This window comes from Tupaia chinensis, unplaced genomic scaffold (genome assembly GCF_000334495.1).
Source record: "Tupaia chinensis unplaced genomic scaffold, TupChi_1.0 Scaffold000146_1, whole genome shotgun sequence".
In the NCBI taxonomy this organism is placed as follows: Eukaryota; Metazoa; Chordata; class Mammalia; order Scandentia; family Tupaiidae; genus Tupaia; species Tupaia belangeri.
Genome location: NW_006159616.1, coordinates 13,162,830 through 13,177,592, shown reverse-complemented (window position 1 = coordinate 13,177,592; position 14,763 = coordinate 13,162,830). Strand labels below are relative to the sequence as shown.

Sequence of the window (14,763 nt, the reverse complement as noted above, 5' to 3'; positions counted from 1 at the left end):
TTTAAAGGAGTGTAGGGGGACCAGCAGTTGGCGCAAAGGCTATGTTGCTATACTCCCATGTAGTCAACCGCAATTCAAGTCCCAGACCCGGTGGCTTAAACTTACACCGGGTACGTGTGCGTGCATGCCCAGGATCCTGAGAGGAGAATGGAGAAGGAACTGTGGCGTGGCCATCCCGCCTGGGGGGGTGATTTCTCACTTTCTGTCTCTCTCTGTCTTTCTGGCGAGTGCACGTGCCTGATAGCAAAAACCTCTCCAAGAAAAAAAAAGAAAGGATGAGTGTAGGTAGGTTATCAGCTGTGGCTTTTATTAAGGCTAATTAAGGAGGCATTACAAAATAAGGTATAAAAAAGGAACTAACAAGTGAGAACCAATGGAGTAAGGCATTAGTAAAAGGATGCTGAATAGAGCGAAGCACTCCTTGAGGATCATAGAAGGAAACAGTTCTGTCTGTTGTTTAATTGCTTTCTGCACCACACCTTTATTGTTATATTTGTTTACTTGATAACTAGCCAGCGTATCTCTTAATAGCATTCTATTTTCATCTAAGCATGCTTAAAAAAAGTCAAGCCAGTCAATATGAACTAATCATCATTTCCCTGCAAGGAGACCGTATTGTAGATTACAAAACCTGCAGAACAAGTTTGTACGGAAACAAGAGGTATATAAACCAGAAGTGCCTCTGTATTCCTCCTCTGCTGCTGTCCTGAGCTGCTTTGGGGGTGAGATTCAGCAATGTCAGTTCACATTCTATCCACACCCAGAGACTTGGAGTCATAGCACGTGGAAACTGCCTTAACGACCTTTCATACCCCCTGCTGATCAAACATATTAGAAAACTGAAAAGAATTTCGCAGTGGTAAGATATAATTTCACAATACAAAATTAGATATTAGAAATGGTGAGTTAGATTCAGTATGTCCCTGTGGTCCGCGAACTTAGTATGTGCCTTAAACAAACAAAAAAATTAATTAACTTGAGATATAAGTTTGTGGCCATAATCAACACTCACGTCACATTCCCTACTATCATTTGTGTTGAAAATTCTGCAGTCCCATTTTAGGAAAAAGACAGTAAGGCAGCTAGTGGGGTGGAGGTTCAGGCAGCTGGATTCCACATGGCTGACTGCGTGTATGGTTTGAGTTCTGGACCTGCCAGCTTGAAAAACACACCAGGCATGTGTGCATGCATGCCCAAAATCCTGAGAGAAGGGAGGGATGGAGGAGAAGGGATTATGGCGTGACCATCCTCCACAATTCCTTCTCTCTCAGTCTTTCTCTGGTGAGCACAGGCTCCCTAGCAAAATTAGAGGGGAAAAAAAAGGGACAATAAATCTCAGAGATGACAACTTTGTGTCACTGCTCTTCCCCATTTGAACAGAGAACACAAGGGCATGTAATTGGAGGAGGTAGGCTACCAATGGTGCAGCTACATTATTCAACACACGTGGAAGGGCATATGCTGAGACTGGGAGGCCCTTTTCCGGAGGGCACATACAGCCAGCCTTCCACCCTATTCAGGAAAACATGCTCTGAGGTCAGGGCTAGTGAAATGGTCAGGGTAAAGGTATTTACTGATCACAAAACCAAGGCTGGGGGATTTTCCTTGGCATATTTCTGGCTGTTATGTGGGGTCCTGTTTGGCCCGTTTAGGGTTCTGCATTTCTCTAGGCAGTGAGGTCTTCCTTGTGGAAAGATTCCTGAGAGAACGCAAGCTCTGCATCTGCTGCAGGCGCAGGGCAAGTTCCTGGTTACAGGCCTGCTGGGCAGCGTCCGTCTTCTTCATGTCCCAGTTCAAAACACCAGCCAGTGCTTTGGGGTCTTCCTTGGTAACCAACTGCAGCAAGAATAAGAACCATTGAGAACCACTACTTCTGTATTCCTCCTCTGCTGCTGTCCTGAGCTGCTTTGGGGGTGAGATTCAGCAATGTCAGTTCACATTCTATCTACACCAAAAATGCCAAGTTTCTTTCACAGTAAATTGTCATGTGTCTTTTCTTACTATCCAATGCTAACAGGAAAGGTTCTTTGGGAGGAAGGTTACTTGGGGCAGCTCTAAAATCCTCTACTTACAGGGAATTGAGCCAAGTTTAACAGTTTCCTTCCCTTCTACCCACAATAGGGAGGCATTTGGGACAGGGACAAGAACAAAAAATTTGAAGTAGCACTCGTCTGCATGGGTTCTCTTCATCAAGCGTCTAGTTCCCTGGTCTCAGCCAGCCTGAGATGATCCTCTCAGGTTTGCTTTTCCACGTAATATTTTATAGGTCTCAGGATTGACTGTGCATCTTCATCAACCACCAGCAGAACTAGACGCCACTAGGAGACTGAGCCCCACTATCCTCCCTGTCACGTTTAGTCATTCATTACTGACCTTAGACCAGAGAATGATATTTGATGATCTAAGGAAGGGCACCTGTTTTTAAAAGAACCATTTTGATTTAGATTAAATAAGTTTTGTAAATGCTTTGGCATATAATAGGCAAATTGGCAGCTCTGACTCAGGGTCTGCAGAGGTGAAAAAAATCCCATACATGCCTCTGCACGTGAAACTAGCTCTCCAGGACAAGTCATTCTCTGCAGCTCAATGTCCTTCATCCTCGCCCACCTCTAAATCCTGACTAGACAAACTCAGCTCGGGAGCAGGCTTCTCCTTCAGTGCAGTTAGGATCCGGCTCGTAAGTGCAGTTTTGGAGATCTCTCCGCTGACACCCATGTCAACTGCATCCACGTCTTCATTAAGGGCAGCTTTGGGCTCTGCGAAGCAGATGTGAGATAGAGATCAGTATGCTGTGTGATACAGCCATACAACCAGCCAGTGAGGGTGATCGGAAGGCAAGGGAGAAACATGTCATTCCAAGATTCCACCAGCTGTGGCCCGTGTTTCTGGCTACACTGAACACATGCACTTCTCAGAGTAATTCCCCAGCAGAAGTCCTACCTTTCTTCCCTTCTCCTCCATTCTCCTCTTGGGATCTTGGGCATGCATGCACACACGCCTGGCATGAGTTTAAGACACCGGGTCCGGGACTTGAACCGCGTGGGAGTCCAGCAACATAGCCATTATGCTAACTGCTGGTCCATACCTTTCTGCTTTGAAAAGATGCTTTCCTCCTCCTTCAAAGCCTGGAGATAAAGCTGCAGGAGTTGCTTGGACTGACGGGCTTCTTCTCTCTGGTCAAGCACTTGCTGGAGTGTGTTCTGGAGCCCCTGGACAGTGGCACAACTCTGGCATAGTTCCTGAGCCAGGTCGGGACACGGAACATCAATGAGCACCTAATAAACACATAGGGATGCTAAGAAATAGGAAAGTAATTTCCGAACATGGTATTATATCTTTTGAATATATTAATTTTAGAACTTCATCCATTTCCAAGAGTTACCTACTGTGGTTAGCTGAGAGTCAAGAGGGAGGCATGTGGTTTCTCCAGTTTGCTTCTAGTGTAAAAATCTGGAAAAATAGGGCTAGCTAGTGGCATGGTGGTTAAGGTGTTTGGATACCGTGGTGGCTGGCTAGTGGTTTGAAAAACATGTTGGACACCTGTACATGCATGCCCAAAATCCCAAAAGGAGGGAGAGGAGGAGAAGAAGGGAATGCAGAGTAATCATTTCTCATGGGGAGGTGCTTTCTCACCTTCTCTCTCTCTAGTGAGTTCATGTGCCCTCTGACAAAATTTCAAAAATAAAGAAAATGATGCCTTGGTGCTTCATTAAAAACAAAATAGGGGCCAGATTTAGTAGCAGATGCTGGTAGACACAGCTACTCAGCAGGCTGAGGCCACATGTGAGGCCCAGGTTCAATTCCTGGCCAAAGGTAGAAGCTGACATGGTGGCTTATGTTTAGCCACTTGGGAGGCTGAGGCAGGAGGCAGGAGGATCCTGATCTACCATCTAAAACAAAACCAAACCCCAACATTTAAAAACTCAACTGTAAAGAACGTGAAGGAGGGGCCAGCAGGTGGCATAATCATTAAGGTGCTAGAATTCCACATGGCCAACTGTGGTTTGAGTCCCGGACCTTGCGGCTTGGTTTCTCACTTTCTCTTTGTCTCTTTCTGGTAAGTGTGAAAAGAAATAATAACAATAATAGTGAATAAAATTAAATAATTCTTAAAAAATGATAAAAGAACATAAAGGAGGTGTATGATCATTTATATGTTGGGTTGTTGGAACAGTCATGACACAAAAATACATCGTGAACTTCCTAGTGACCTAATAAATCAGTAAAATTATTTTAAGGTAAAATTCCTCTAATGATTAACATTTTTTAAAAATTTAATTTTAAAAATTATTTATTTTATTTATCAATATAGTTATTTTCAATTTGACCAGAGCAAGATATATACAGAGAGAGAGAGACAGAGAGAGAGAGAGAGAGAGAGCAAGCCACCAGGTCCAGTACTCGAACCACAGTCAGCCAAGTGGGAGTCCAGCACCCCCATCCACCATGCCACCTGTCAGCCCCAAATTTAATTTAATTATTATATATTTTTAAAAAGTAATTATTATTTTACTTTATTTATTTATTTGGAGAGGTTTTTGCTATAGGGCGTGTGCTCACCAGAAAGACAGAGAGAGACAGAGAAGACAGAAAGCGAGAAATCGTTCCCTGGGGGAATGACCACTCCGCAATCCCTTCTCTTCCATTCTCCTCTTGGGACCCTGGTACGCATGCACACGTACCCGGCATGAGTTTAAGCCATCAGGTCCAGGGCTCAAACCGTGATCGACTTCATGGGAGTCCAGCGACATAGCCATTATTCTAACTGCTGGTCCCATTTATTTGCTTATTTTTACTTTGACCAGAGAGAGACACAGAGCAAGAGTGCGTGAGAGAGAGAGAGGGATAGGGAAAGTGAGACAAGAAGCTGCCAGGTCTGGGAACTGAACGATGGTCGGCTGTGTAGGAGTCCAGTGTCCTTAACCACCATGCCATCTGCCAGCCCCCAAATCTTACTATTTTTTATACATTTGATTGCTATACATCATTTGGCTTGCAAAGAGAATTCATCCAACATGAAATACACAGACCAGTCCAGTTGAGAATACTATCCATGTTGTTATTAACAGGTAATAGAAACATTACTGAATCCCACAAATGTCTTGCCTATTTTTCCCAATCTCCTTCCCTACTGATCAATATTTCTTATTATACACATTCATAGCTTTAAAAGATGCTATTTTAAAAATGTAACCGGTGGTTGGGACCAGCAGTTGGCGTAATGGCTATGTTGCTGGACTCCCATGTAATCGACTGCGGTTTGAGTCCCGGACCTGGTGGCTAAAACTCACGCCGGGCGTGTGTGCATGCGTACCCAAGATCCTGAGAGGAGAATGGAGAAGGGACTGCGGCATGGCCATCCCCCCTGGGGGGGTGATTTTTCGCATTCTGTCTCTCTCTTGTCTTTCTGGTGAGCACACGCGCCCTATAGCACCTCTCAAAAAAAAACGAAAAACAAAAAACAAAAAAACAAAACAAAACAAACTACTACTGGTGTAAATCACTGGAAGACACTGGGATAGGCAAAGACTTCTTAAATAAGATTCCCAAAGCACAGGCAATAATCCCTAAAATAGACAAGTGGAACTATATCAGACTAAGAAGTTTCTGCACAGCAAAGGACACAGTAATTAAGTGTGAATCGACAACCCTCAGAATGGGAGAATATTTTTGTAAACTATGCCTCAGAATACACAGGGAACTCAAGCAGCCTACCTGGAAAAAAAAAAGATTAACCCAATTAAAAGATGGGAAAATGAACTCAACAAAAATCTAAGGAAGACATATGAACTGCCAAAAAGCATATAAGGAAATGCTCAACATTCCTCATCATAAGGAAGATGCAGATTTGAACCACATAAGATACTACCTAACCCCTGTCAGAATGGCAAAGATTAAAAATACAAGAAATGGTGTTGACGGGGTTGTGGTGAAAGGGATATTCTCCTACACTATTGGTGGGAATGTAAATTGGTCCAGCCACTGTGGAAAACAATATGGAGGTTCCTCAAAGATCTACAAATAGAACTATAATTTGAGCCGGCAATACCACTTCTGGGTATCTACCCAAAGGACAGGAGAATGCTCAGTTGGAAAAGTGCTTGCACATCAATTTTTATTTTGGCATTATTCATGATTGATAAGACATGAAACCAACCCAAATGTCCACAAATGATGAATGGCTTGAAAAAGTATGACACATATACTCTGTGCAATATTATTCAGCCATAAAAAACAAGACCCTGACATTTGATAGAAAGTGGTCAAATATGTAAGATTCATTGCTGAGTAAAGCAAGTCGGGCTATGAAAGAAAGATATTGTATGTCTCCACTTAATATATACCAACTATCCACATTCTATGGTAGAGATTAAAATACCATAAAAGGGGAACCAGCAGTTAGCACAATAGCTATGTCGCTGGATTCCCACAGTCGACCGCGGTTCGCGTCCTGGACCCGGTGGCTTAGAACTCATGCCGGGCGCATGTGCACACGTGCCAAAGATCCTGAGAGGAGAATGGAGGAGAAGGGATTGCGGCGTGACCATCCCCCCTGTGATTTGATTTCTCGCTTTCTGTCTGTCTCTCTGTCTCTCTCTCTCTGTCTGGCGAGCGCATGCGCCCTATAGCAAAAACCTCTCAAAAAAAAAATAAATAAAAAGAGAAAAAAATACCATAAAAGACATAAAAGCAGTGAAAATAGTTATGGACGCTGAAGACAGTGTGGAACAGGGGGCAGGGAGAAGGGAAGAGTACAGAGAAGGAAATCAGGAGAAAAAATAGAGTGGCATGACATCTGTGGGGCATAGAAATGGTTTATTACCTGTTAATGTTAACATGTATAGTATTCTCAACTGGACTGGTCTGAGAAGTATTTCATGTTGGGTAAATTCTCTTTACAAGCCAAACGATGTACAGTGATTGAATATTTAAAAATAATAACAATCATTAAATTCTGAAAAAAAAAAGGAAAGCCATTTGCTGCTGCTTATGTGTATGGTAATTATTTGTTTTGACTGATATGCATGGTAATTGTGTGGGAAAAAGAAATGTTATACACTTCTGGATTTGGGCACACATGTACATGTGCCCAGCATAGTTTTCAAGCCATCAGGTTGAGGACTTGAATTGCGAAGCTGGCCATGTGAGATCTAGCTGCTTTAACCACCATGCCTTTGGCTCAATCTTTTAGGATATACATAAGCTTCTTGATTTATTATGGGGTTATGTCTCAATAAACCTGTTGTGGGACCAGCAGTTATGTTGATGGACTCACACAGAGTCGACCGTGGTTTGAGTCCCAAACTCAGGCTTAAAACTCACACAGGTCGTGTGTGTGTGCGAGCCCAAAATCCCAAGAGGAGAATGGAAGACAAGAGATTGCGGTGTGACTATACCCTCTGGGGGGTGATTTCTTGCTTCTTGTCACTCTGTCTCTCCAGCAAGTGCACACACCCTGTAGCAAAAAATCTCTCTTTAAAAAAAAAAAGAATAACTTGTCATAAAATAGAAAAATTAAAAGTTGAACCACTGTTAAGTTGGGAACCATCCGTATAACTCTAGATTAAAAACTGTCTTCAGTGCTAGCACGTGGTATGGTGGTTAAGGACTCTGGACTCCCACATAGCCAATTGCGGTTCAAGTCCCGGACCTGGTGGCTTACTCACTTTCCTTCTCTTTCTCTCTTGCTCTCTCTCTCATTGCCCGTTTCTGGTCAAATTAAAATAAGTGTATAAAGTTAAACTTTTAAAAATTCTAAAAAAAAGTCTTCTAAGAGAAAGGTCTCTTTGACTCTCTCAGACAGTAGTTTTCAAGTTGGCTGTACATCAGCATTGCCATGGAGCTTAACAAAAGCTACAATAACGAGAGCTTGAATTTCTCAATTACTAGGCTGAGAAAGACCTCTCTGAGGAAAAGATTTTTTAGTAACAATAATTTTATAATGTCTATTGCATCAATTTTTTTAACAGTTAATATACTCACAAAGTTCAAAATTCAAGAGGTATGAGCCTTGTGAGGTAGGTACTTGTCTCACTCTCACTTTACAGATGAGGAAAATGAGGCAAGGTAATTCTTAAGTATTACAGTCATAATTCAACTCTTCGCAACCACATGCAAATGATCGTTGCACTCTTCCCCATCTGCTCTCAGCCATTAGTCCTGGCAGGGGTCGTCCTTTACCTTTATGCTTTGTGCCTCCTAAGCTTCCCTCTGCAGCCTGACTGTTAGGGAGTAAGTGCGGACAAACTCACTTTTTTTTTTTTTTTTTTTTTAAATTTCCCTATACGGTGCATGTGCTTGTTGGAGACAGAGACAGAAAGAGGGAAAGTGAGGAAGTACCCCTGAGGGGTTTGGCCAATCTGCAATCCCATCTCCTCCATTCTCCTCTTGAGATTCTGGGCATGTACACACATGTGCCTGGCATGTTTTTCAAGCAGTTGGGTCTGGGACTGGAACTGTGTAGTTGGCCATGTGGGATCCAACCACCTTAATCACCATGTCACCTATTGGTCTCTCACTCATATTTTGACATTCTTATTTTGGTAAGACCTGTTGAGCTCCATGTTCTAAGAGTATATCATAATATGCTAGTCTATTGAGATGGGAAGGAACCTCACAACCTCTTTCTTTCTTTTTTTAAATTAGAGGTAGGCTGACCTTGAACTCATGATCCTGTTGCCTTAGTGTCCAGGGTCTTTCAGAGTAGATTGGACTACAGGCACATGTCACTTCACCTGACTCTCATATTTTTTCCCCTTCAAGTCTATTTATTTATTTCCTTCATGACAGAGACAGACAGACATGTACTCTCAACATGGTCTTCATGTCACAGCCCTTACCCTGCCCTGTAGCCAGCCAGGTCACAGGTATGCTTGTGGGTAGCATGTAGCACTTCATGTAGACCTGGGACCTGAACCTGGAGCCTTCGCATATGGCTTCCAGCATTGTGCAGCAGTGTTCCTACTGCCTGTGTCCCTTTCTTTCTTAAGAAAGAAAGAAAGAAAGAAAGAAAGAAAGAAAGAAAGAAAGAAAGAAAGAAATTAAGGTTGCTCCTGCCTTCCCTCTACCTGGAACTCTGACCCAAACTTCCTGTGCAGACTCCATCATGTCCTGCAACTCTCAGTTTAATTCACCTCTTGGGTATTTGACAGTGTTTACCAAATGCATGTAGTTTTCAATTCAGTAACTATAGTCCCAGTTTATTCTACAGATACATGGGCATACAAGATGACAGCGTAAGTTTCTGCAGCACTGTCTAGAGTAGCAACACTGATGACACCTAAATGTCTATTAGTTGGGGTGGCTCTAGTTAAATAAATCATGGCACCATATGAAATGGAATACCAAACAGTGGGAAACAAAAGAATGAGGATGTGCTTTATATATGGATATGGTGTGCTCCTCAAATGTTTTTCTTTAAAAACAGAGTAGACATGACTCCATTTGTGTTAAAACGGGGGGTGAAAAGCATATTAATATTTGTTTGTATATATTGATAATATTTTTGTAACAGGAAACTGATAGATCAGTTGTCTCCAGAAGGGAAAGCTGGGTGCCAGGGACATGGCTGAGACCTTTCCTGATGTCCATTTTGTTCAACAGCTTTACTGAGATACAGTTCCCATATCATATAATTCCCCCACAATTCAATAGGTTTTAGGAGCTCACAAGAATTGTACAACCATCATCTAGCAATACATACTTTAAAAAAAAAAAAGAATTTTATTTAGTTTTATTTATTTACTTAATTTGACCAGAGAGGGACAGAGAGAGAGAGAAAGAGAAAGTGAGAAAGGAAACTGCCAGGTCAGGACTCGAACTGCAGTTGGCCATGTGGGAGTCCAATACCCTTGACACATGTCACCTGCAGGCCCCTCTAACAGTCCAATACCCTTGATACATGTCACCTGCAGGCCCCTCTACAGACACCCAGACCCCCTGAGTCTACCTAAGTGGGTCTAGGGTGGGATCTGGGTGTCTGTATTTTTAAGAAATCCACAGATCTTGATGCACAGTAGGGTTGAAAATGACCACTCTCAGCTACTGCAGCTTAGTGGTGAAATTGCAGTGCTCTGTGAGGCTACAAGCCACGGGCTAACTGTAGGTTCAGGTCCTGAAACCACACTAGATGTCATGTGTGAACACCCAAGATCTCAAGGAGCTGGAGGAGTGGGAAAGGGGATTGCAGTGTGACAAGACCCTGCTGAAGGTACTTTTCCCATTCATCTCTGTCTTCTGGGTGCACACACATGCTATCATTAAGAAAAAAAAAGAAAAACTACTACTCTTATATGAGTAGTAATTACTCATTATAAAATGAAGAATCTTAGTTGTAATTTAAGAATTGTTGGGGCCAGAAGGTGGCATGGTGGTTAAGGGTACTGGACTCCCACATGGTCAACTGTAGTTTGAGTCCTGGAACCGGCAGCTTGCTTTCTCACTTTCTCTCTCTCTCTCTCCCCCCCACCCCCATCAAATTAAAACAAATAAATAAATGTTTTTAAAAAATTATTTAAAAAGAAAAGAAAAGCTTAAAAAATAAAAAGAATTATTATGGGGGTTGGCAGGTGGTGTGAGGGTTAAAGTGCTGGACTCCCACATGGATGACTGCAGTTCGAGTCCTGGACCTGGCGGCTTGCTTTCTCACTTTACTCTTCTCTTGCTTGCTCTCTGGTCAAATTAAATAATAATATAAAATAATAACAAATAAACTTAAATAAAGAAATAATTTTAAAATGAATTATTATTTTTTAAGTAATTATTCTATTTATTTTATTTTATTTTATTTATTTATTTTAATTTGACCAGAGAGGGACAGAGAAAGTGAGAAAGCAAGCTGCCAGGTCTGGGACTTGAACTGCGGTTCACCATGTGGAAGTCTAGTACCCTTAACACCACACCACCTGCTGACCCCTAAAAAGGAATGATTAAGAATTAAGAAGTCACAAAATTACTAAGGTGAACTGTGTGGAAGCTGAGAAGGTGCTGGGGGTTACAGAAGCTGGATGAGCAGTGGTGTGGGGTGTGGAGGAGGCTTACTTGGAGGTCTTCCTCTGATAGGAGGATAATGCTGGACAGGTCTTCTTTCAACTGCCTGGCCACGTTCTTCCACTTCTGCCCTGTTCCACTGTCTGTTTCATCTATATCAAAGGACTCTTGAGAAATCCAAGCTGTCCCTCCATCTGGTTACGGGATAAAATGCCAATCGCAAAGTAACTTGAAGTGCTATCTTCACCCCTTTTGCCAACACACACAGACCTCTGGAGGACATCTGCATCTTTCCAATTGACCACTCAGAATAATCCAGCAGTGAAAGGGATCTCATTTTCTCAAGGATTCGGAGGAAAGCCAATCCCCATCTAGGCCATAGTTTCCCCTCTTCTTCAATCTTCCATTTATTTTTGTGTGAAACTGCTCTGTATTCTATGGAAAGAAGCCACTTACACCTGATGCATGGCCACTTGTACCCAGGGTCTACCACATTTCCCATTTGATTAGATTTTGCATTTCTGGGCATATTCTGTTTTGGTACACTCATTCTCACCAGCACTTCTCCATGTTACAATTCCTTTCCTTCCATCTCTCCCTCTTTTTGGGATTCTGGGCACACACACATAGGCACCCAGCATGTTCTTCAAGCCAGTGGGTCCAGGACTCACTGCGCAGTCAGCCATGTGGGATCCAGCTGCTTTTACCACCATGCTGCCGGCTGGCCTGGTCTCATGCTTAACTGGAGGAGCTGCAGCAGTTGTTGGCTGGCCCTTGGGCTGAGTACAAGGGTGACTGGTACAGTCACTGCTGAAGGGTGATTTTCTCAAGACGCTTCTTTAGCTCTTTGATGCTTGTTCATTAGTGTTTATCCCCTTTGTCTCTCTAGTGACGACAATAGTGACAGGTAGTATTTGAGCTCTTACTGTGTACCAGATAAGATAAAAAGGCTTCACGTCAGTTGTTCCAACTGGATGTGGTTCTGCCCTCTGGGAGACATTTGACAATATATGGAGACGTCTTGGCTGTCACCACTGGTAGAGAGATGGTAGTGGCATCTCATGGGAAGAGGCTAGGGATCTTGCTTAACATCCTATAATGCACAGAGCAGCTTCGCTACAGCATATTCTCTAGCCCCAAATTTCTGTAGTACTGTTCAGTACTGTTCAGTTTGATATGTACTGTTCAGTACTGTTCAGTTTGATATGTACTTTATTATCCTTACACAAATAGAAGAGAGGTACTAGGATTATTATGTCAATAAATCTCAGAAGATGGTTTCACGGCCTAGTGGTTAAGGGAGCTGGATCCCACATGGCCAGCCACTGTTCAAATCCTGGCCTTAGTGGCTTGGAAAACACGCCAGGCACATGTGTGTGCATGCCCACAATCCTGATGATAGGAGAAATGGAGAAGACTGTGACGTGACTACCACTGGGAGGTTGCTTTCTCCTTTTTCCCTCTCTCTTTCCCACACTGCATGTGCCCTCTGGCAATTAAAAAAAAAAAAAAAGGTCCTGAGAGGTTGTTCAGCCAACATTGCCTGGCTAGTAAATGGCAGAGTCAGGATTCAGACCCACATAGCTGGCCTCCAGCCTGCTGTACATTTTGTTGCTGTCAAGCTGTGAGTGAGTTCTAAGAACCAGAACCGTGTCTCACTCATCCTTGCCCCAGAGCTCAGCACTTTGGTCTGGCACATAGAAGGGGCTCAGTAAGTGGCTGCAGCATAAATGCTTAAACAGCCAGCCAGACAGCAAGCAGCTGCCTGTGCAGTAACATTGATCATGATGGACGTCGTGCTACATAGGCTGCTCTGCAGACAGCCAGTTTCTTACCTGAATTGTTGTATACCCATTTCTCATTGCCGGCCAATGCTACAAACTTAGTATTGGAGGGTAGACACAGAAAGTAATCGTCATCATCCACTATGGTGCCATCCTCTGCTAGGACCAAGGTGACTGGTGTCAGGGACTCATCAATGGCCAAAATGTCACAGGCTGAGAAGAATAAAATATTTGCAACTGACAGACATCCATACGGAAATTCATATATACTTGTGATTTCGATATGCCTCCAGAGTCTCACAGATGACCATAACTATCACTGCTAGCACTGATATGACACCTACCATCTGCCTCGTACAGTACTAAGTGCCTTTCATACATAGTATTTCATCTTAAAACAATCCTATGTGGTTGGTACTATTTTTCCCATTTTGCAGATGATGAACCCAAGGCTCAGAGAGGTTATGTAACTTGTCCACGATCACACAGTAAATAAGCAGCAGAACTGAGATTTAAGTCCACACAATCCAGTCCCTGAGATGTGTTTCTGATAGCAACTCTACACTTGCATATAGGAGGCATTTGAGTCTTTACTTGAACGGACAAACATTCCTTGTGATTCCTTGTGAACAAGCAGTAGTTCAATCATTTATTCACTGGTCCCCTTTAAATTCTCCTATGCATCAAGTAGCCAAAATAAAGAAAAAAAAGGGGGAAAGAGAAAGAAAATCTTCCTTTGCAGCATTTCTAACCTACAGGAAAACAGAAGCAGACGTTTCCATCAGTAGCTTTGCATTTTTATTAGCACTGGGCAAGAGGGTTTCTCCAGCCAGGTCTGTACCATCCCATTTAGTGATGGCAATGCCAAAAATGCTCCAGGAGCTGGGGTAAGCAGAAATAAACAAGACTACAAACATCAGTTGCAGTGTCTTCTACCACCCCTAGAGGAGCAAGCCTCATACAGGCCAAGCTGCAGAGAACACAAGCCTTTATGCCAGGTACATTAAGTCAATGTGCTGAACTGAGGTACCTAAAATTGAGGTACCCTAATGCCAGGCGAAAATAAGCATTTATTGTGTCTTGCCCTTTCCTGGGTCTCTGGTAGACTTCTATATGATATTTATCTTATATTATGTAAATGTAAGCTTAACTTAACAACCCCATAGTTATTTGAGTTATATCTTCTCTCTATATATATCATATAGAAGTTTACCCTAGAGCCAGGAGAGGCCAAAGCACAGTAGTGTATCTGTGGGGAGTTGTGACGGTGAGAGGAAGCGCTATATGCTCTGATGCACACATTTAACCATAGAACTACTTGGATAAACAATTTGTTGCTACGTGCTCATAACACTTGCAAATCATTTGCATACACCATCTCATTTGAATCCCTCCGATCTTTTGAATCTGGGCGGAAATACACCAACTTCCCAGAGGAGAAAACTAAGGGCGGGGAGATGGCTAGGAGCGGGGTTAAGCAGCTAGTGACACCATGGGGCCGGGCTCACAACGTCTGTCTGCTCGGTCACCACAACACACCGGCTTTGCGTAGACCTCCAGGAACGGTAGCAGCTCCTCCTCTAGGGCACACGCGCTGCATCTGCCAGAGCCCCCACCCTGCCGTGGGCTCAGCGGAAGCCCCAGGACCACCTTATTGAGCCGGAGTGGCAGGAAAACGCTGGGCTCGGTTTGGCACAAAATCCAGGCGATTTTAGGTGAGACCTAAGCCGCACCTGTCTGACTCTGCCCGATGCTGCCTCTTTACACCTTTCCACCGTTCCGACTCTCACCCGAAGTCAACTAGTCGGAGCGCCTGCCACTTGTAAATCGCTGTACCCACACAAGCCATTTCTGTCCCAAGGCTCCATCGAGCTACAGGAATCCTCAAGACGCCTACTCCCGACCCCGCTGGACATCCCCACCCGGCCCCGGCTGCCCAGCCCAGGTCTAGTACCGACCCTTGCGCCGCAGCTCCTCCAGGCAGGAGGCC

At 43.5% G+C, this 14,763-nt stretch overlaps 1 protein-coding gene across 1 annotated transcript in view; it reads right to left on the bottom strand.

Moving 5' to 3' along the window:
• Positions 1-286: 286 nt before the first annotated feature.
• Positions 287-14,763, bottom strand: part of DFFA (DNA fragmentation factor subunit alpha) — a gene marked incomplete in the record, with an annotated part of 15,358 nt that continues 881 nt past the window's right edge. Inside the window, 6 exon segments of the mRNA XM_027770638.1 lie at positions 287-1,836; positions 2,608-2,756; positions 3,086-3,275; positions 11,041-11,183; positions 12,825-12,986; positions 14,732-14,763. Of these exon segments, the coding sequence (XP_027626439.1) occupies positions 1,624-1,836; positions 2,608-2,756; positions 3,086-3,275; positions 11,041-11,183; positions 12,825-12,986; positions 14,732-14,763 (889 nt within the window).